The sequence below is a fragment of the Pristiophorus japonicus genome, unplaced genomic scaffold (assembly GCF_044704955.1).
Source record: "Pristiophorus japonicus isolate sPriJap1 unplaced genomic scaffold, sPriJap1.hap1 HAP1_SCAFFOLD_2357, whole genome shotgun sequence".
Lineage (NCBI taxonomy): Eukaryota > Metazoa > Chordata > Chondrichthyes > Pristiophoridae > Pristiophorus > Pristiophorus japonicus.
In genome coordinates this window covers 8300-29460 of record NW_027252076.1, presented here as the reverse complement: position 1 = coordinate 29460, position 21161 = coordinate 8300, and the positions used below count along the sequence as shown (strand labels likewise).

Sequence of the window (21161 nt, the reverse complement as noted above, 5' to 3'; positions counted from 1 at the left end):
CAGGTCCTCTGGCCCGCGGCGCGGCGCGGCGCAGCAGGAGCTGTAGGGGGCGGAGCTAGGACCCTGTGCCGAAAACAGTGGGCACGCAAGTGCAGTAGCTCCAAGCGCCCGAAACTGTGTGGGAGGGGCCCGAAGCACGCAGCCCCTAGCCCTGGCCGAATGGCCTCACTGGGGCTGCGTGAATAAGGCTCCTCCCACGGCCAGCTCCTGCTTCCTGCCGACTCCCACTCCTGCTCCCCCCCCCCCCAGCCCCCCCGACCGGACCGGACCCGACTTGACCCGCCTGTCGCTGCCGCTCCTGCTTCCCCGCCGCTCCTGCTTCCGCCCCCCCGACTGGACCGGACCGGACCCGACTCGACCCGTCTGCGTCTGCCGCTGCCGCTCCCACCCGACTCGACCCGACTCTACTCTCACCCCCGGACTGGATCCGACCTGACCTCTCCCTCCCCGACCTGACCTCCCTCTCCCCGACCTGACCTCCCTCTCTCCCTCTCTCCCTCCCTCCCTCTCCCTCTCTCCCTCCCTCCCGCCGACCCGAACCGAACCTCTCTCCCCGACCCGACCCAACGCCACCTACCTCTGGTGCTGGGGATGGGCCCTGCCCGAAATCTCGGGCCCGGCCCGTTCAGCCTTCGGTCCCGACGGCAAACCGCTTCCTAAAGGCCTGCCTGAAGAACTTTCACACAGGTAGGAACATGGTCTATTTAATCTTTTCTTTGCTTATAAATGTTTATTCAGGTTGGATTTATTTGTATAATATTTGTATAAGTATAACTAAGGATTTATTGTAGAATTTAATGACTTCCCTTCCCCCCCCCTCACCCTCGTTCCCTACGCCTAATTTGTAACCTGCGCCTGATTTTTTAATGTGTAGAACAGGTTTTTTCAGTTCTACAAAAATCTTCACTTGCTCCATTCTAAGTTAGTTGGAGTACGTTTTCACTGTGGAAACTTTGAAATCAGGCGTCAGTGGCCGGACACGCCCCCTTTTGAAGAAAAAATTCTGTTCCAAAGTAGAACTGTTCTACCTGACTAGAACTGCAGAAAAAAAAATGTGGAGAATTGCGATTTCTAAGATAGTCCGTTCTCCACCAGTTGCTCCTAAAAATCAGGCGCAAATCATGTGGAAACTTGGGCCCATAATGTCTTACTTTGATTTACATTAATATGGTACCAAGCTTTTGTTATGAGGAGTGATTAGAGAAACTGGTGCCCATTTCATTAGAACAATGGTGGGAAAAAGATTTGATAGCGATGTTCAAAATTATAGGAGTAAAAAAAAAAATAATTTGTTCTGGGATGTGGGCATCACTGGCAAGGCCAGCATTTATTGCCATCCCTAATTGCCTTCTTGAACCACTGCAGTCCGTGTGGTCAAAGTACTCCCACAGTGCTGTTAGGGAGGGAGTTGATGAGGTAAATTGGAAAAAAAAACTTGTTTTTGCCTTTTTGCTAAATGAATTTGCTTAATGGTTTTAAATTTATGAGATCTGGAGATGTGATGCTGCATTCGCTTACTGATGACAATGGCGGTCCTATCAGGACATTAAATAGGGCCAATAAATGATAGTGATCATTTCTTTTTAGTTAACCTGGATATGTTACAGAAAGGTGCACGGATCTCAAAGCTGGAATGCACTCTCTCAAAAGGTATGGGGAGTTAGGACTGACCCATGAGAGAGCTCCATGTTACGAGAAGCAAAATAATTTCAAGAACTATAGAAACCAACCAAAAATATAACATTGGTTAATGTGTGCACAAACACTCCAACATACAACACTCATTTACACAAATATTTTAAACACTTATTTCTTAATTAGCATACTAATAATATCTTACCAGAACTGTCATTTTGAGGTTATGTCTCTCAACAGCTTTATTCAGTTGTTTTACATGCAAGAGATTTCTTTCTGACTGAGGGGCAAAAGGCACATCCTTCATTCCAAGTGTGTGAGTGTAATGCAATATGAATTGTTAAGATTCCATCACCTGTGTGAAGTCATACCTGCTTGTGTGAAGCTTCTCGAACATTGAGAATTTTACCCCTCAGTGGGAACACACCATATCTATCACGTCCAATGACACCTAGACCTGACACAGCCAAGGATTTAGCTGAGTCTCCTTCAGTCAGAATCAATGTACAATCTGAAGAATGTCTTCCACCTGTTCCAGAAATATATACATGTCCTTTAACTTGCACAGTTTACTTATTAAAGACTGATGTTATACCAATTTAAAAAAAGCATTTTATACTCAAATATCCGAGTCAGTTTTTGGCAACTATTGTAGATCCAAACTTAAAACAAACTTTCATTAAAGATCACAATATGAATCAACTATTCTGTTTTTAACTAAGGCTATAAAAGGTAGCTTATGTCATCTCTATTCTAGTAAATATGAAAGCAAAAACACTTACAGTACCTGCATCATTGGCATCATCCAGTTTTGGAATGCCTTTAATTTTGCTGTGCTTTACTGAGGAACACTTCTTGTTAAGTTGAATCTGGGCTTTAAATTTGACCCAATTTAGTATACTTTCAACAATGCCACAGTTATTTGCCTGGAAGGACCAAAGAAATTTTCATTCCCTTTAAAATGGTGTAAAAAAGACAATCTTGATGCAAACACATCTATTTCATTTTAATAATACAAAATGCAATGAAACCAAAGAGTAGTGAAATCTTGAGAAACCCCAAGATGTCAGAAACTGGCTTTTATTTAATGGAGTAAATTATTCTAGAGGGGAAAGAGACTGACATCTAGCTACGGTGGGAGAGTTAGCAGAGAAAACCAAAAACTTGGTCAAAAAGATGGGTTTTAAAGGAGGCTTTTTAAAACCCAAGAAAGGCAAGGTAGAGCGAATTAGAGAGGGAGTTTCAGAGAGTAGAGCTAAAGATGCTACCAATAGTAGTATCTGGGTAATGGGGAGAAGAAAGAGACATGGAAGGATAAAGTCGGAGGACACAAGGATAGAGAGAAGGAGAGTGGCACAAGGCTATGGGGAGATTTGAGGTTGAAGATTTCAAACTCAATGGGGTGGGGGGGGGTCAGAGAGCCAAAGTAGGTGAATGAAGAGAGGTATGATGGAAGATAGTGGTGGAACAGGATACGATTGGCTGAAATTCAGACAAATTGGAGTTTATTGGGGTGAAGGACACAAGTTTGACAAGAAGTATGTTGGAAAAATTGAGTTTAAAGATAAAGAGTTTTATTGGGATTGGGGTTGATAATGTGATGATGGAGTCAGAAGAAATCAGTTTTGCTGATGGATAGGATATGGATTTGAAACTAAGCTGAGTAGAACAGGACACTAAGGATTACATGACCTGTTTCAGTTTGACTGAATAACTGGGGAGCGAGATGGAGTCAGTGCAAGGGAGTGAAGTTTATGGCTGCAGCCAAAATGTTGGCTTTGGTCGTCCCAGTCCAGGTTGGTTAAGTGGGGGGAGGGGCAAACACAAGGGAGACCTGTGCAAGGGTAGTTACCATGGGAACATTAATGATCCTGCTGACGCCATAAAAATCACTTACAAAATGTTTTTAAACTTTTTCTGACCACCCTTTAAGGACCGCTAGTTAGGCCACTCAAAGTCAAGTACCAATAGGCAGAGCAAGCATGGTGCATGTTCCTCCCATTGATACTTCAAAATTTAATCGCTCTCCAATTGACACTATATGACCCCAATTTGCATGGGTTATAGAGGATCCATCCTGTTTCCAGCAGGCGCCTGGGCTACCTATTTCACAGCCCTAGAAATCTGTGGGAATGGGATGGTAAATGCTGCATCGCTATTTTAATTGCAGCACCTGCCTAATTCCAGGCAGAAGAGGAGATATGAACACCCCTACAGGCTTAATGTAAGTCAGGAGAACAAAGCAATATAAGCTTTGGGTCAATGAAAGGGTCAGGGACAAAAAAAGTTAGTTTTCCAGGCACAAAAAAATGAAAACAAGGAGCCAACATTATTTTATGAAAGGAGAGTGGAGCCTTTCCTTATCCACTTAAGTACTCCTGGACGGTAACATTCAAAAGGAAGCTAGATTCAACAAAATAGAGAAATATGGGATGGCATAAAAATTGATCTGGCAACAAAAGTGATAAATTGGTCAGATCCTGAAAAAAAGATCGAAATTGGTAGAGCAAAGTAGATGTTCTGATTAGCCTTTTCTTGTGCTTGCATGACATATGTTACAAAACCCTTCTCAATAGATCACCCTTGCATTTTCAGAATAACTTTTAAAAAATCAAATTGGGGAAAGGTTTCTACTTACACCTGGGCCCCAATATTCACTGGTGTGGGGTTTGGGTGAGGACGAGAAGGAGATTGGGAAGCCTGGAAGGGTAAGTTTCCCCGAACGCCGTGGAGGCATGCCTATTTTTTTTAGTAACAGATTCCCCGCCCAGAAGCCAGCCTGATTGACAGATGGGGGATGTTCTCCAGAAAGGGCCACAGCTCTGTCGGTCCCGGGATCTTCAATGTTAAGTTTCATGCATGCGCGAAACTTTGAATGGGCCACGCGCCCAAAAATAAGAGGGAACATTAGTGATGGTGGAGGTTACATGGTTTGCTTGTTGGGCCTGGAGGAAACACTCCTGCTCCTTCTGGCCTACAAGCAGCGCTGTAAAGGCACTTAGCCAATGGATTCGGCCCTTCTCGCCTCGTTTTACCCACTGGGATTCACGAGGCCTGGGAAACCTGGCCAACGTAGGTTAAAAATAGAAACCCTGTAAAATGGGAGCATGCAGAGCTTCTTTAAAAGGTTTCAACGACCGACCCACCTCCTGAGAGCGGATTGGTCACCTGCTCCCAATCCTGCCTCCGTTAAAACAAGAAGTGGGCGGGTTGGCTTGTTGTTTCAGATTTTTAACATTTTAACCTCCCAACCAAACCAAACCTATCCGTTTTTGCAGATTAAAATTACCCCCATGTCTGTAGCCAAACTACTAATATAAAATTGCAAATATTGATGCATTAACATTGAAATACTAACCGCTTTGAAGAATCTCTCAGAAAGGACACACTTGGACCCAAAACTCTTGGGTTGAAGAGTCATATTTTCCTTTGTTTGAGAATCAAATGTTGGGTTTTCAATCAGACAGTTGACAAAAACCCATACATGATTTTTTACCTATAAAAAAGAACACATCTGTATTTATCTTCATCCTCAAATTAATGAGTTATGTTTATTTTAAGTAAAGTTTCAGGCACAATTCTGCTAAAAACTTACCTGAAATGGTTTCACTGATACGCCAGCTTTGTTTTTCTTTTTCACAACTTCAATCAGTTTACTAACAATCTGATCAACTACATAATCAGCATGTCTACCACCCTGTGAAAATAAGATCGCCATTAAATTCAGAATTGAATAATTTTCAATTTTTGCAAATTAGAAATATGCACATGAGCAAAGTTTCTTGTACTTTCAAAAAGCAATGGTTGAAAGCATGTAAAAAAGAAAAGAAAGAAAGTAAGGAGAGAGAAAAGAGGGAACTATAGACCAGTTAGCCTGACATCAGTAGTAGGGAAAATGCTAGAATTATTATTAAGGACATGGTAACAGGACACTTAGGAAGTAATAATAGGATTGGATAGAGTCAGCACGGATTTATGAAAGGGAAATCATTGTTTGAAACCTATGTTAGAGTATTTTGAGGTTGTAACTAACAGGATAGATAAGGGGGAACCAGTAGCATGGATTGAGGATTGGTTAACGGACAGAAAACAGAGAGTAGGAATAAACGTGTCATATTTGGGATGACAGGCTGTAACTAGTGGGGGTACCACAATGATCAGAGCTTGGGTCCCAGCTATTCACAATCTATATCAATGATTTGGATGAGGGGACCAAATGTAATATATCCAAGTTTGCTGATGATATAAACCTAGGTGAGAATGTAAGTTGTGAGGAGGATGCAGAGAGGCTGCAAGGGGATATTGACAGGTTAAGCGAGTGGGCAAGAACATGGCAAATAAGTGGAGAATTATGAAGTTATCCACTTTGGTAGGAAAAATAGAAAATCAGAGTATTTTTTAAATGGAGACTGGAAATGTTGATGCTCAGAGGGACCTGGATGTCCTTGTACATGAATTACTGAAGGTTAATACGCAGGTATAGCAAGCAATTAGGAAAGCAATTGGTATGTTGGCCTTTATTACAAGAGGATTTGAGTAAAAGAGTAAAGGGCCTTGGTGAGATCATACCTGGAGTATTCTATACAGTTTTGGTCTCCTTACCTAAGGAAGAATATACTTACCTTAGAGGGAGTGCAACAAAGGGTCACCAGATTCCTGGGATAAGGAGATTGTCCCATGAGGAAAGATTGAGTAGACTAGGCCTATATTCTCTTTAGGTTAGAAGAATGAGAGTTGATCTCATTGAAACATATAAAATTCTTACAGGGCTTGACAGAGTAGATGCAGGGACGATGTTTCCCCTGACTGGGGAGTCTAGAACCAGGGGTCACAGCATCAGAATAAGGGGTCAGCCATTTAGTGCTGAGACGAGGAGAAATTTCTTCACTCAGAGCGTAATGAATCTTTGGAATTCTCTACCCCATTGGGCTCAGTTGTTGAATATATTCAAGGCAGAGATCGATAGATTTTTGGATATTAAGGGAATCAATGGATATGGGGATAGTGCAGGAAAGTGGAGTTGAGGTAGAAAATCAGCCATGACTGAATGGCAAAGCAGGCTCGAAGGGCCGAATGGCCTACTCCTGCTCCTATTCTTATGTACAACTCATAAGATTATACTAGTTCTCAAATACCAACCTTTGTTGTAGCAATGCTATTTACAAAGCTAATTTGCTGGAAGCCTTTCTCACTCATGGTCAGGCACACTTCCCATCGATCGTTCACAGATTCATGAACCACCTTCAGTGCAATGCCAGTTTCATCCAATTTATCTTTCACATAAAGATCAACATAGCTCCGGAACCCATTTATCTATAGGGCAAAGAATAAAACACTTCTAAGTCAGAATCAAAGCATATGTCATGCATATAGTTTGCCTCTCCCTCACCTCCAATCCTTTATTCCTTTTCCCTCCATGTTCCTGCTGCGTCCCATCGTTTGAAGCTTGTAATTCGTCGTTCACTTTCACCCCTAATGTAAACTACCCGCCTACACCAAAAATGTTTAATTTTTGTAACCATTAGTTTCTTCAGCTGAAGTTTTGAGTGATTATGTTATCAGTTAGGAGAGCAATGCTGGGGTGGGGGAGGTGCAGAGTAGAGTGCCCCACAACCTGATTTGTGAAAAAAACAAAAGTTACAAAAAGTTTTCTCTCATATTTCATGAGACAAACAAGGATAAGAAGACTCATTCAGCCCATCTTAGCTTATGCTTCTAGATAGTACCCAGAGTTTTCCTACCTTTCGCAGCATCCAAATACTCATTTAATATTTTCAGAGTCCACTTAATGGGCCCAAGTTTCCACATGATTTGCGCCTGATTTTTAGGAGCAACTGGTGGAGAACGGACTATCTTAGAATTCGCAATTCTCCACATTTTTTTTTCTGCAGTTCTAGTCAGGTAGAACAGTTCTACTTTGGAACAGAATTTTTTCTTCAAAAGGGGGCGTGTCCGGCCACTGACGCCTGATTTGAAAGTTTCCACAGTGAAAATGTACTCCAAACTAAAGTAGAATGGAGCAAGTGAAGATTTTTGTAGAACTGAAAAAACCTGTACTACACATTAAAAAATCAGGCGCAGGTTACAAATCAGGCGTAGGGAACGAGGTGGGGGGGGAGGGGGGGGGAAGGGAAGTCATTAAATTCTACAATCAATTCTTATTTATACATACAAATATTATACAAATAAATCCAACCTGAATAAACATTTATAAGCAAAGAAAAGATTAAATAAACCATCTTCCTACCTGTGTGAAAGTGCTTCAGCCAGGAAGAATGGTGCAGCAAGCCTCACAAAACGAGGGAGCCGACCGAACACGGGCGGGGGGGGGGGGGGAGGAGGGAGCCGACCGAACGCAGGCGGGGGGAAGGAGTGGAGGGAGCCGACCGAATACGGGCGGGGGGAGGGAGGAGGGAGCCGACCGAACGCGGGCCGGGGGGGGGGGGGGGAGGAGGGAGCCGACCGAACACGGGCGGGGGGGGGGGGAGGAGGGAGCCGACCGAATGCGGGCGGGGGGGGGGGGGGAGGAGGGAGCCGACCTAACACGGGCGGGGGTGGGGGGGGGAGGAGGGAGCCGACCGAATGCGGGCCGGGGGGTGGGAGCCGACCGAACGTGGGAGGGGAGGGAGGGAAGGGAGCTGACGAACGCGGGAGGGAGAGAGCCGACCAAACGCGGGCGGGCGGGAGCTGACCGAACGTGGGCGGGCGGGAGGGAGCCTACCGAACGCGGGGGGGAGGGAAGGGAGCCGACCGAACGCGGGGGGGGGGGGGAGGGAAGGGAGCCAACCGAACGCGGGCGGGAGGGAGGGAGCCGACCGAACGCGGGAGGAAGGGAGCCGACCGAACGCGGTGGGGGAGGGAGGGAGCCGACCAAACGCGGGGTGGGGGAAGGGAATGGAGCCGTTCCAGACGGCTGGCGGGAAAGAGAGAAGGCTGCAGGAAGCCTCAGAAATTTAGGAGCCATTTCCCGACGGCAAAAGGGGAGGTCGTCGGGAAACGGCTGCCTCAACTTTCTGAGGCTTCCTACACCCTTCTCACTGCTACAAGAAGCCTCTGTGCTGATGGCAATGTACTTTTATTAAAAAATGTTCAAAAACAAAACAGCTACAAAGAACTACAAAAATGGCCGAGTGCCAATGTTTTTTTCACACTGAGCATGCGCGAACGCTCCAACGCGCACGCGCAGCGTTGCCGGCAGGAAAAAAACTAATTTAAATAGTACCCGCCCTCTCCCACTTACAAAATCGGCACGAGTATAGGCTCCGCCCCCCTGGGCGTCGCGCCAAGCAGACAAAGAGCTGCAAAGCGCTCCAGAATCGCTCGGTTTTTTTCCGGCGCCGTTTTAGGCGCGAAAAACGGGCGCCCAGCTCAGAGGGGCGCCCGTTTTTTATCATGTGGAAACTTGGGCCCAATGTGTGGCGAATTTCCTATAAATCAATTTAAAATTTGCCTTTCACTAGCTTGAAGTTAACCTCCCTAGTCCTATTGCATTTTCATTTGAAGTAATGTCTGGATTTATCTCCTTTTGACCACTTTGTGCCGTACACATCACCAGGAAGTCATCTGTCACTTTCTTTCAAAGTTGAAAAGCCCAAATTTCTAGAGTTTTTTCTAATGTCATGAATCAGTCTTGTGGGATTTTAATGTCTCCACCCTTGTGTCTCAGTAACCAACAAATGGACACAGTATTCTAGGCACAGTTTAGCAAGGCACTAAACAGTTTAAGCACAACTTCCTTCGATTTATATTCAACAGTTCTTTTAACTCGGGGTTACATTTGCTTGTTTGCTACTCCATACTGATTGGACATATTTAATGCAGTGTCTATTAATATTCCTGCATCTCTTTCAACATCATTCAAGGAGTACTTATGCTGCAAATATTTTTCTATGTGCAGCAGTTTATACTTATCAATCTTAAACTTCAATGGTCACTATTTCATCCACGTATACTTTGTCCAATTCATTGTGTACTTCATGAGCTGTCTCCTCAGATTCAACGGTTTCTCCTAGTTTGGCATCAACGGCATGAGTTTGCAGGGAGCTTCTGAACCCAAGTCATTAATGTAAATTGAATACAGGAATCTGAACATCAATGCCTGGAACAATCCACTGGGGAGCACAGCACCTGAACTTCAATCCCCAAACAAGCACAAACTGCTTCTTATCCACCAGCCACTTTCTTCATCAAATCCCTGATTAACGTTGAATCCCCACTGCTTTCAACCCAAGTAGTAGTCTTAAGGATTAGCCTGAATTCTGAATTCTATCAAAGTATTTTTTTGGAACGTTAGGTACACTACATTATAGGACTTTTTCACAATCTGCTCAGGATGTCACCTTCTCAAAACACAGTCTAGGAGATTGGTGAGGCAAAGTCTCCCCTTCTGAATGTGTTGGTTGCCATTTACTGAGTTATGATCATAGAACTAGTCAGCAATAATCCTGATAATAGAGGTTATTATTTTACCAGCTACTAGTATGAAGTTGATTGATTTGTAGTCATTTTGTTTGCCACCCTCTTTGAAAATCAGGTTTGCTTGTTTCTAATCTATCAAGAACTCCCCAACAACCGACTCCCTCATTACAAGGATCAACACTTCAAAATACAGAAAAAAGCAAATATAATTTTGGGGCCAAAAAAAATTAATGCCACCACTTCATTTCCCTTTCAAGTGTGACAGTACAGGTTATTCAGGTTTCACTTATGCCCCCATTTATTTCCTACATTTCGATGTTTTCATGGGCCTTGGTACGCCTGTCTGCACCCATCATATTGTAGTTCTTAAGAAATTTTACGAAGAGTAACCGATCACAAAGCTACACATCAACACTTCGTCACCTGCTCTGGACCGGTTTACAGCTCTTTGCTGGTTTCTCAACAATGAGCTGGGCCATGGAGGTAAGGAGGAAGGGAAGCAATGATAAAGAATGGGCATGTGACGAGGAGACACAGTGATTGGACAGTACATGATTGTAGTGAGATGCATTAGAGAAGGGCACAGCAGTATATGGTGAGGTGGTGATGGATAAGAGATGTGGAACTGGAGGAGCAGACATGGGGAAAGGCTAACCCTTTCCATGTTAATTTCCCATGATACCCTGCATCATACACCCCCTCCCCACCAGATCCCTCTAACCAATACCCTGCACCTGTAAATACAACCGTCCATGGTTCACTTCTCTGCCCAGTGTCCCATGGCTCTGATTCCCTTCCCCACCATGTTGCACCTCTTACCCAAAAAGAAAAAGATAACAGGAAAGGACAGAGCAAAGCAGAGAGCTAAAGAGAAAAAGACCAAGTAGCAAAAACAATACGACAATAGAAACAGCCAAGATGGAGACAATATGGTACGACTTATAAGTAGTGCCTCAGGAGAGCCACTAATGATTAATTTTAATAGGTGCTTTTGCTAACCGTGAGGAAAAGTTTCAGTTTACGTATTGGTTTGGGAAATCTAGCATTCAACAAAATTTAGCTGGGAAAATCCTCTTCACCCCTTTGTCATCGTCACCTGTTTCCTCCAACTGGAGGACAGAACAGTTTGAGATGTATCCTTCTCCATGACCTTCAATACAACTCCCATGAATAGTCAGCACGAGTGCAATTATACATGATGGAGATCAACGATGCCAGTTTTTCCCTCCAAGGGGACAATTCACTTCCACTTAGCAGCCCGTAAGACACAAACTTAAAGCAACACAGCATGCTGAAAGTACCATTCCCTGAGAAAACGTAAGTTCACAATTGTAATTCTCTTCTGCTCAGCTAAACAATTGTAGTGAAGTAACTAACAGAGGCACTTCCCCAGATAGAAGCATAGAGAAATCTAAAAGCCAGTCATCCTAGCCCACTCTTGCACACCTATAATGGTACAAGTAGATCCTGCAGCCTAGAAGGCACAAAAAAATTGAAAAAATAAAACAAACTCTCACAAATTGAAGATCATTTTAACAGCTGGCAAAAATGTAATTTAAAATGTTAGAACTTTTACTTGGAAGCCAAGTACAAGTACACCTGATTTATGGTATACCCCAAAACATCCTACAAGTATTAAGTCATTTAAACAAGTACAGTATACTTTAAAAAAATGCTTACTGGCAATTTCTTTCCATTGAGCATGACTTTTACTCCTTTACATGATCCAGCTACATCATAAGCTCTTCGAGTCATGAGCGCCACTATATCTTTGTCCAGTTTTTCCATCTTGAACTTTGAGAGATCGGGTTGGAATGTAATACATGTATAATCATCACCATCAAAATACTTAATCTTCGCCTCAGATGATTTGTTCATATTGTTTGTCCATGTCTAAGGGAAGCATTGAAGTTTTGTTAAATTCCATTTTGATCATGGCTTAGGTGCAAATTTAATATTGCTGTTTTGATATTATAGAAGTTAACCCTCTCCAATATGATTACAAAATAATTTTGTACGGTCTGCTTTTGTTAATAGGATAGCAATTATGGATGATCTCTCACCCATATATAAAGGCAAAATTGTAAAAGAAGCCACACAACATTAGTGCAGATAAAATACTGGCTTCAATCTGAAAATAATACATGCTTAAGAAAGAACAGTATTCTACAGCCATCAGGACTAAATGCTATAAAAACATTGGTACAGATTAAATGAAAGAAAATTTTAAAAGCTGCAAAAAGAATTCTAAATCAGTAATAGGAAATATTTAAACAAGAGATGGAAAAGGTACGGTGACAATTTATTTTATGTCTCATGGTTAATTTTTAACTTGTATATTTATATTGCTAGAATCAACATGAAAGGGGTATGGTAAAATAGGTCAAATGGGTAAAATCTGTATTTCTTTTAACAATTCCTATGTTCCTATATTTAGCACAAAGAGTGATCGCACAGAGTTGGCATAAACGGAGTACATCGTAAACAGTTTAAAAGTTGGGAATTTGGAGAGAGTGGGTATTCGGTGCAGAGGGGCAAGGAGATGCAGTTTTATGCCTCCAATACTTGTGGTTCATGTAAGCTTGAGGCAGTTAAGTATTTAAAATGTTGTCCAGTGTTTTAGTGCAAGTTAGTATGCAACAAAATTTTTTTTATAACATACTAAAAAGTAGATATAAATAATCTAGTCTAAGATGGTAGAGCAGGTTGTGTTTCTGAACTGCAATATGTGGGAGTTTGTGGACAGCGAATCTCTCCGGCTCATAGGGGGCGGGACGCACACACGGGTGCAAGAAAGGGGGCAGGAGAGAGAGAGCGAGAGAGAAAGTGCGAAATAAAGAGAAGAAATGTAAAGTGGCTCAGAATGAAGACTCATATAGGCAAGACAGCAAGAATGAGGTGAAATCAGCTGACTTAAGATGAAACCACAACTACACAAATCTCTTCGATGGTGCTACTCCTCCCCTATTGGGGTGATGGACAATTTGTACACGGGGGAATGAATACCACATTTTCACTCCAGTTCCTAAATTGGGGTAAATGGCATTGCTACTTCCACCTGGAATGGATATGGTCTATAAATTGCGACATACCTGCTTAAAGCTGCTTTTGTATTCCTTGCAGGCTGTTTCAACTGTAAACTTGATGCTGAATATGTTGCAGAGCTTAGCACCATAGCCATTTCTTCCACCTGCAAAATTCAAGCAATAACAGTATTCCTTCACCAATGCTGTAGGCATCAAACCTCTCAAAGGTTGAAAATAAGATTTTTCACAATACAATGTAATGGTACACTCGGTTCTTACCCGTGACTTTCTTTTCATCATCATCATAGTTACTTGAGGTCAAGAGCTGCCCAAAAATCAAAGCAGGTACAAATACTTTTTCTACTTTGTGCTCTACGACTGGAATTCCTTTCCCATTGTTCCAAATACTAATGATGTTGGAATCCCTTAAAAAGTACAACAGACATATAAATGTGCACATCTCTTCAAAACCAAGAATACTGGTGATTTACTCACTTTATTTAAAAACACAAAGAATACTGCAATTGTTCTTACTTTGGTTAGTAAACCGATGTGTTAAGAACCGGCTTAAAATATTTTATGCAGAACCAAACCCAGGGATCCATGTTTTGAAGCAGGGGACTAGATCTTTGAGCCACATACGGAAACTACATTTTAAAGTTTTCTGTATGATTCACAAGTATTAAAAAAAAATACTTCTCAAAATATCGTAGGACTTTACTGCCAACACACAAACAAAATTTAAATGCTCGTACATAAACAAATCAAATGACCCTAAAATTATCGATTCTGACTGTTATGTCTTGGATAAGGAGTCAGACTAGATACTGCAAGCTCAAAGTAAGTGTGACCGTAGTCCTTTATTACAGATCTCCAGAGTGCCTCTCCAGCCTGTGAGGCCTCCTTACATCCAGGTGCTCCCAAGGGATTGTGGGATTCGTTGGGACTCCAGGGGATAAGCCCTCTGGTGGTTAGACGTGGTAATTACAGGTTTACATACATAACAACACTGCCCCCTCCAAAGTCAATAGTGTAACTATTTACAATGTGAGTCGATCTGGGGCCTTTCTTTCCCTGGTTGATCGTCTCGGCGCAAATGCTGGTGTTGGTGAGTCGTTTGTTGGGCCTTCGCTGGACTGCTGTGCAGCTGGCCTTCCTGGACTGCTGGGGGCGGTAAGTCTTGCTATTCTGCTGCGGGTGATGGGTTCGGCTTCGTGGCCAACCGCTGGGTCGGTTGCCACTTGTGTGTGTGTTGGAGGGTCGAAAAAGGTAGAGTCTATTGTGGGTTGTTCTGGATAGTCCGTAAATCTAAATTTGGTTTGGTCCAGTGTTTTCTGCAGGTGAGTCCATTTGTGAGTTTGACCACAAACACCCTACTCTGCTCTTTAGCCAAAACAGTGCCAGCAATCCACTTGGGACCTTGTCCATAGTTCAACGCAAATACAGGATCATTGACTTCAATTTCGCGTGACACATTTGCACGATCATGACATGTATTCTGTTGAAGCTGCCTGCTCTCTACCTGTTCGTGTAGATCAGGATGGACTAAGTCTGCAGTAAGCCATCAGTTACCCTTTTCAAGCTCTGCTTGATTGTTTGAACTGCTCGTTCTGCCTGGCTTAAACGGGGCAGACGTGACATGTTTGACCCCATTGCGGGTCATGAATTCCTTGAATTCGGCACTCGTAAAGCATGGCCCATTGTCACTTACAAGGACATCAGACAGGCCGTGCGTGGCAAACATGGCCCATAGGCTTTCAATGGTGGCAGCGGACGTGCTTGCCGACATTATCACACATTCAATCCACTTGGAGTACGCATCTACAACCACTAAAAACATTTTTACCAAGAATGGGCCTGCATAGTCGACATGAACCCTAGACCACGGTTTGGAGGGCCAAGACCATAAACTTAGTGGTGCCTCCCTGGGTGCATCGCTTAACTGGGAACATGTATTACATTTGTGCACACAGGACTCTAAGTCTGCATCGATACCAGGCCACCACACGTGGGATCTGGCTTTCGCTTTCATCATTACAATGCCTGGGTGGGTACTGTGGAGATCACTAATAAAAGTGTCCCTGCCTTTTTTTGGCACAACTACCCGATTACCCCATAGGAGGCAGTCTGCCTGTATAGACATTTCATCTTTGCGCCGCTGGTATGGCTTTATCTCTTCCTGCATCTCTAATGGGACACTAGACCAACTCCCGTGAAGCACACAGTTTTTTTACAAAGGACAGTAAGGGGTCCTGGCTCGTCCCGGTTCTAATCTGTCGGGCGCTAACAGGTGATTGCTCACTCTCGAATGCTTCCATTACCATAACTAAATCTGCAGGCTGTGCCATCTCCATCCCAGTGGTGGGCAATGGTAGCCTACTGAGAGCATCTGCACAGTTTTCTGTGCCTGGCCTGTGGCAGATGGCGTAGTTGTATGCGGACAACGTGAGCGCCTATCTCTGGATGCGGGCCGATGCATTCGTATTTATCCTCTGATTTTCAGAAAAGAGTGATATAAGCGGCTTATGGTCGGTTTCCAATTCAAATTTGAGCCCGAACAGATATTGATGCATTTTCTTTACCCCGTAAACACATGCTAATGCTTCTTTTTCGATCATACTGTAGGCCCTCTCAGCCTTAGACAGACTTCTGGATGCATAAGCAACCGGTGCAATTTCCCAAATTCATTAGCTTGTTGCAATACACACCCAACCCCATGCGATGATGCATCACATGCTAGTACCAAACGTTTACATGGATCGTACAACACAAGCAATTTGTTTGAACATAACAGCTTCCTAGCTTTCTCAAAGACATTTTCTTGGCTTTTACCCCATACCCATTCATCTCCTTTACGCAGTAAAGAGTGCAGGGGTTCTAACAATGTGCTAAGACCTGGTAAGAAGTTACAAAAATAGTTCAGGAGCTCCGTCACGTTCTGTGGTCTAGGTGCGTTTTTGATTGCCTCGAATCGGTGGGCCTGATGCCATCCGCCGCGATTCTTCTCCCCAGGAACTCCACTTCAGGCACCAGGAAAACACACTTCGATCGTTTTAGCCTGAGCCCCACACGATTAAGCCGACTAAGAACCTCCTCCAGGTTCTGCAGGTGCTCGACGGTGCCCCGACCTGTAACCAAGATGTCATCCTGGAAGACCACAGTGTGCAGGACCGACTTCAGCAAGCTTTCCATGTTCCTCTGGAATATCGCCGCGGCCAATCGAATCCCAAACAGGCATCTGCTGTAAACAAAAAGACCTTTGTGCGTGTTGATGCAGGTGAGGCCTTTCGAAGATTCCTCCAGCTCCTGCGTCATGTAGCTTCGTGAACGTTTTCCCTCACGCCAGCGTTGCAAATAGGTCGTCTGCCTTTGGTAGCAGGTATTGATCCTGCAGTGAGAAACAATTGATAATTACTTTATAATCACCACAGATTCTGACGGTGCCGTCTCACTTGAAGACTGGAACAATCGGCAAAATGATGCCCTCTCGTTGCAGCCTGTAAAACTCGATCTTTACCCTCTTTCTCATCATGTAAGGTACCGCTCTTGCCTTGTGATGGATGGGTCGCGCCCCCGGAATCAAATGGATTTGCACTTTTGCTCCTTGGAACTTCCCAATGCCTGGTTCGAACGGGGCTGTGAACTTGCTTAGGGCCTGGGCACGAGCTGTCGTCAACGGACAAAAGCGCTCGGACGTTGTCCCAGTTCCAGCGTATCTTTCCCAGCCAGCTCCTGCTGAACAGCGTGGGGCCATCGCCCGGTACCACCCATAGTGGCAAATCATGCACCGCTCCATCGTAGGAGACCTTTACGGTAGCACTGCTAATTACGGGAATCAGTTCCTTTGTGTACGTTCTAAGTTTGGTACGAATGGGAGGCAGGACTGACCTTGAAGCCTTGTTGCACCATAACTTATCGAAAATCTTTTTATTCATTATGGATTGGCTTGTGCCCGTGTCCAGCTCCATGGACACCGGGAGTCCATTTAATTCAACCTTCAGCATTATCGGGGGACACTTCGTGATAAATGTGTGCACCCCATATACCTCTGCCTCCTCGGTCTGAAGTTCTGGTTCGTCATGATCCACCGTGGATCTGTCCTCCTCTGCAACATGGTGGTTTGCAGGATTAGCAGGGTTTGCAGCTCACCTGCACATGCGTTGGAGGTATCCCATTGTTCCACAACCCTTGCAAACGTATCCTTTGAAATGGCATGAATGGAATCGAAGATCACCCCCGCAGCGCCAACAAGGTGTTAATTGCCTTGGTATTCACCACCCTTGATGGCGGACTCTGAGACATCTGCAGACGTGCAGCTACAGGCGTGTAAGTACTGCCATGTACATTTCTATTTGAAAACAACGTTACTTTGTTCACAGTACTTGCAGCAGCACTAGTGTGCTGGGAAATTTGTCTGGTATTGTCACTGGTGGAGAAAAACGCCTGGGCTATCACTATGGCTTTACTCAAGGTTGGGGTCTCTACAGTCAAAAGTTTTGTGAAGTATTACTTCATGGCCAATGCCAAGTACAAAGAAGTGCCTGAGCATATGCTCCAAGTGTCGTTCAAATTCGCAATGTCCTGCAAGGCGCCTTAGCTCGGCAACGTAGCTCACTACTTCCTGGCCTTCAGATCTCTTGTACATGTAGAACCGATATCTCGCCATCAGAACTCTTTCCTTCAAGTTTAGATGCTCCCGGACCAGTGTGCACAACTCATCGTACGACTTGTCTGTGGGTTTTACTGGAGCGAGTAGGTTTTTCACGAGGTCATACATTGGTGCCCCGCAAACAGTGAGGAGGATCGCCCTTCGTTTGGCAGCGTTCCCTTCTCCTTCCAGCTCGTTGGCCACGAAGTATTGGTCAAGTCACTCCACGAAGGTTTCCCAATCATCTCCCTCTGAAAATTTCTCCAGGATTCTCTGCATTGTTGCGTTGGGGTTCGTCATCTGTATCTTGTCGCCAGTTGTTATGTCTTGGATAAGGAGTCAGACTTGATACTGCAAGCCCAAAGTAAGTGTGACCGTAGTCCTTTATTACAGATCTCAGAGTGCATTTCCAGCCTGTGAGGCCTCCTTATATACAGGTGCTTCCAAGGGATTGTGGGATACCTTGAGACTCCAGGGGATAAGCCCTCTGGTGGTTAGACATGGTAATTACAGGTTTACATACATAACACTTACAACACGGAAGGAAGCCATTCGGCCCATCATGCCTGTACCAGCACTTTAAAGAGCTATCCAACTAGTTCCATTCCTGCACTCTTTACCCATAGCCCTGAAAATGTTTGTTTTCCAAATATGTATCAAATTCCCTTTTGAAAGTTACTACTGAATTTACATCTGCTTGCCTTGAAGGCCCAGATCGTTAGCAACTCACTGCATTACAAAAAATGGTCATTAGCCCTCTGATTCGTTTGCCAATTATTTTAAATCGGTTGCCGACCCACCCGCCAGTGGAAAATTTTTCCTTATTTACCCTATCAAAATCCCTCATAAGGTTGAATATCTCTTAAATCTCACCTTAACCTTCTCTGCTCTAAAGGGAACAATCTCAGCTTCACTAGCACATTTTAACATTAAAAAAAACAATAAAATCCAATACCCACATGTTTAAGAAAGCAGACAACCAGGCACAAGACGTTAAACTCTCATACAAATATTTACTAACTGCTTGGTGCTCACTTATCTTTTTGGCTAGTTGATGCTCCCCATGTTCTATATTCTGGCTTCAGCTGCTGCTGTGCACTTCCTGCCCTGCTCCATAGCTATGTGCTATCCTCCAACCCTAGGCCTGATATTTTTCACGTTTGTCCGCTGAAGCTCAGGCTAGAATGATCAGCCACTGTTCAACACTGTCCAATCTGGTCTGCTCCACTGACACCTGCTGCCTTCCACTTTCTGTTCTTTTAATCTCCACCACTGTCTACTCCACTCACTGCCACTGCCACATTAATCATATCCCGTTAGTCGGTTTGTAAAGTAGGTATTTCTTTTGCTGTTTGTTACAGCATTTGGAACTGCCCGGAAAATTGGTAAAGGCTATTTTCTGGTTGGTTTGAAAAAAACCTGCTCCCTCATTTGTTTCCTATTTGAACCAAGGGAACAAGCTTTTAAAATCCTGTGCCCGATTAAGTTTAAAAAGCGAAAGCCAACTGTAGAAGAAATTTCTATACACAAGTATGCAAACGCAAACATGCAAACCGACCAGGGCTTTGTGAACCAGATAAGACATCCATGACCTAACCTATTTGTGCATATTCAAAATCAAACAAGATGAACAATTAAGCTCTAATAGTTGTCAAATCAATGGTCAGTGCATATTCCATCGTAGTAAAAGGCATCCATCACTTTTCTCGAATATATCTTGAATGGGTATAACTGCATTGATAAAAAAAAACTACAAATCTGTTAAAATAGACCTGTCAAAGGTCTTCAGTTCCAGTAAAATATGCAGTACAAACTGTACATGATAATGGACATACTTGTGGTAAGTGCAATATTTGTCAGCTGTGGCTCAGTTGGTAGAATCCTTGCCTCTGAATTAGAAGGTTGTGGGTTCAAGTCCCTCTCGAGACTGCAGCACAATAATTTAGGTTGACACTCCAGTGCAAGGAGAATGAGATGTTAAACCGAGGCTCCTTCTGCCCTCTCAGGTAGACGCAAAAGATCCCAGGGCACGATTATGAAGAAAAGCAGAGGAGTTATCTCCCTGTGTCCTGGCCAATATCTATCCCTCAATCAACATCATTAAAACAGATTATCTGGTCATTAGCCATTGCTCTTTGTGGGAATTTGCTGTGCATAAATTGGCTGCTGCGTTTCCTACATTACAACAGTGACTACACCTCAAAAAGTACTTAATTGGCTGTAAAGTGCTTTGGGACGTCCGGTGGTCATGAAAGGCACTATATAAATGCAAGGCTTTCTTTTTATTCAAATACTTACACATCTATTGAAATTTTGATACACGTCATATTCTTGTCCCTCTGCTTGTTATCAGCTGCATTAACTAAAGACAAAATAAATCATTTTATACAAATCCAAAAGAGCACCAATGGATAAAACAAGAATTACCATTTAGAAGGGCAAAATGATTATGCTTAGACTTTTCACTCATGAAATATGTAGAATAGTGGGACAACGTTTACGCCCACTGACATTGAAATGGACTGGCCACCACACCATGTTTTCCCGTGTCTGTCTAATTTCATGAATCCTAGCAAGCTCCGAGCAAAAGTATCAACTTTGATTGGGAAGTCACTCTTTGGGGGGGTGACCTTGTGGGCTGCTGTAGAATTTAAAGGCTACAGAAACTTAACTGGACCACCACAGCAAAAATCGTTGAGGCAGCATATATCTAAATGTTCACAATAATAATGTAAGTGAGGTCTGCAAGAGGGCAAAGAATCCTTTTGTTCAGCAAGGAAGCAGTGAAGTGCTACTCCACAAAGTTAGGCAAAGGATGGACACTATTTGGGTAGGAGAAATGCAGATCCAAAGTAGAGCAACACACCAGGAGGTGACTAGGGCAATGGACACAAATTCAGCCATGTCTCGCACAGTAACTCAGTGCACAATTTTTTTTTAAATGAACTTACCAAGACAAAAATGGTAAGAGGGATTAGCAGCAACCTGCAAAAAATGCACAGTATAAAGCATGTTGAGCACTTTGGGATCTCCTCTCACTTTGCATTCAATTGAATAAATTGCTTACCATCAATGCCCAGGAGGCAGCATGGTATGCCTTACATTCCCAGCCATCACCTAGAAATGTTTCTTTCCTCACAGCCTTACATGGAAGCATCCCACTAAAAGCTTCACATAGACTCTAACTGAAAGTGAGTTTGAAGGACAGAGGAAACAAGCAGGAAAAAAGGGTTAAAAAACAAATTTAAAAGCTCTTTGTCTAAATGCACATAGCATTCGTAACAAAATAGATGAGTTGACGGCACAAATAGATACAAATGGCTATGATCTGACAGCCATTACAGAGACGTGGTTACATGGTAACCAGGACTGGGAACTAAATATTCAGGGATATTTGACAATTCGGAAGGACAGACAGAAAGGAAAAGGAGGTG

General features: G+C 43.6%; 1 protein-coding gene across 1 annotated transcript; it reads right to left on the bottom strand.

The window, feature by feature from the left end:
- Nucleotides 1-2051: 2051 nt before the first annotated feature.
- LOC139245774 (DNA topoisomerase 2-beta-like) lies at nucleotides 2052-20084 on the bottom strand. Its single transcript, XM_070871281.1, has 9 exons — nucleotides 20026-20084; nucleotides 13359-13504; nucleotides 13146-13243; nucleotides 11734-11946; nucleotides 6775-6948; nucleotides 5231-5332; nucleotides 4994-5131; nucleotides 2418-2561; nucleotides 2052-2164 (listed from the first exon to the last, which is right to left on the bottom strand). The coding sequence occupies exons 1-9, from the start codon at nucleotides 20052-20054 to the stop codon at nucleotides 2135-2137; spliced, it is 1074 nt and encodes a 357-aa protein (XP_070727382.1). The 5' UTR covers nucleotides 20055-20084; the 3' UTR covers nucleotides 2052-2134.
- Between the last annotated feature and the right edge of the window lie 1077 nt (nucleotides 20085-21161).

Coding starts and splice junctions, on each gene's coding strand:
- LOC139245774 (XM_070871281.1), bottom strand. CDS start 20,054: ATGACGTGTATCAAAATTTCAATAGATGT. Junction 6,949..11,733: donor TCAATGGAAAGAAATTGCCA/GTAAGCATTTTT, acceptor TTTGCCCTATAG/ATAAATGGGTTCCGGAGCTA. Junction 5,333..6,774: donor ATAGCATTGCTACAACAAAG/GTTGGTATTTGA, acceptor TTATTTTCACAG/GGTGGTAGACATGCTGATTA.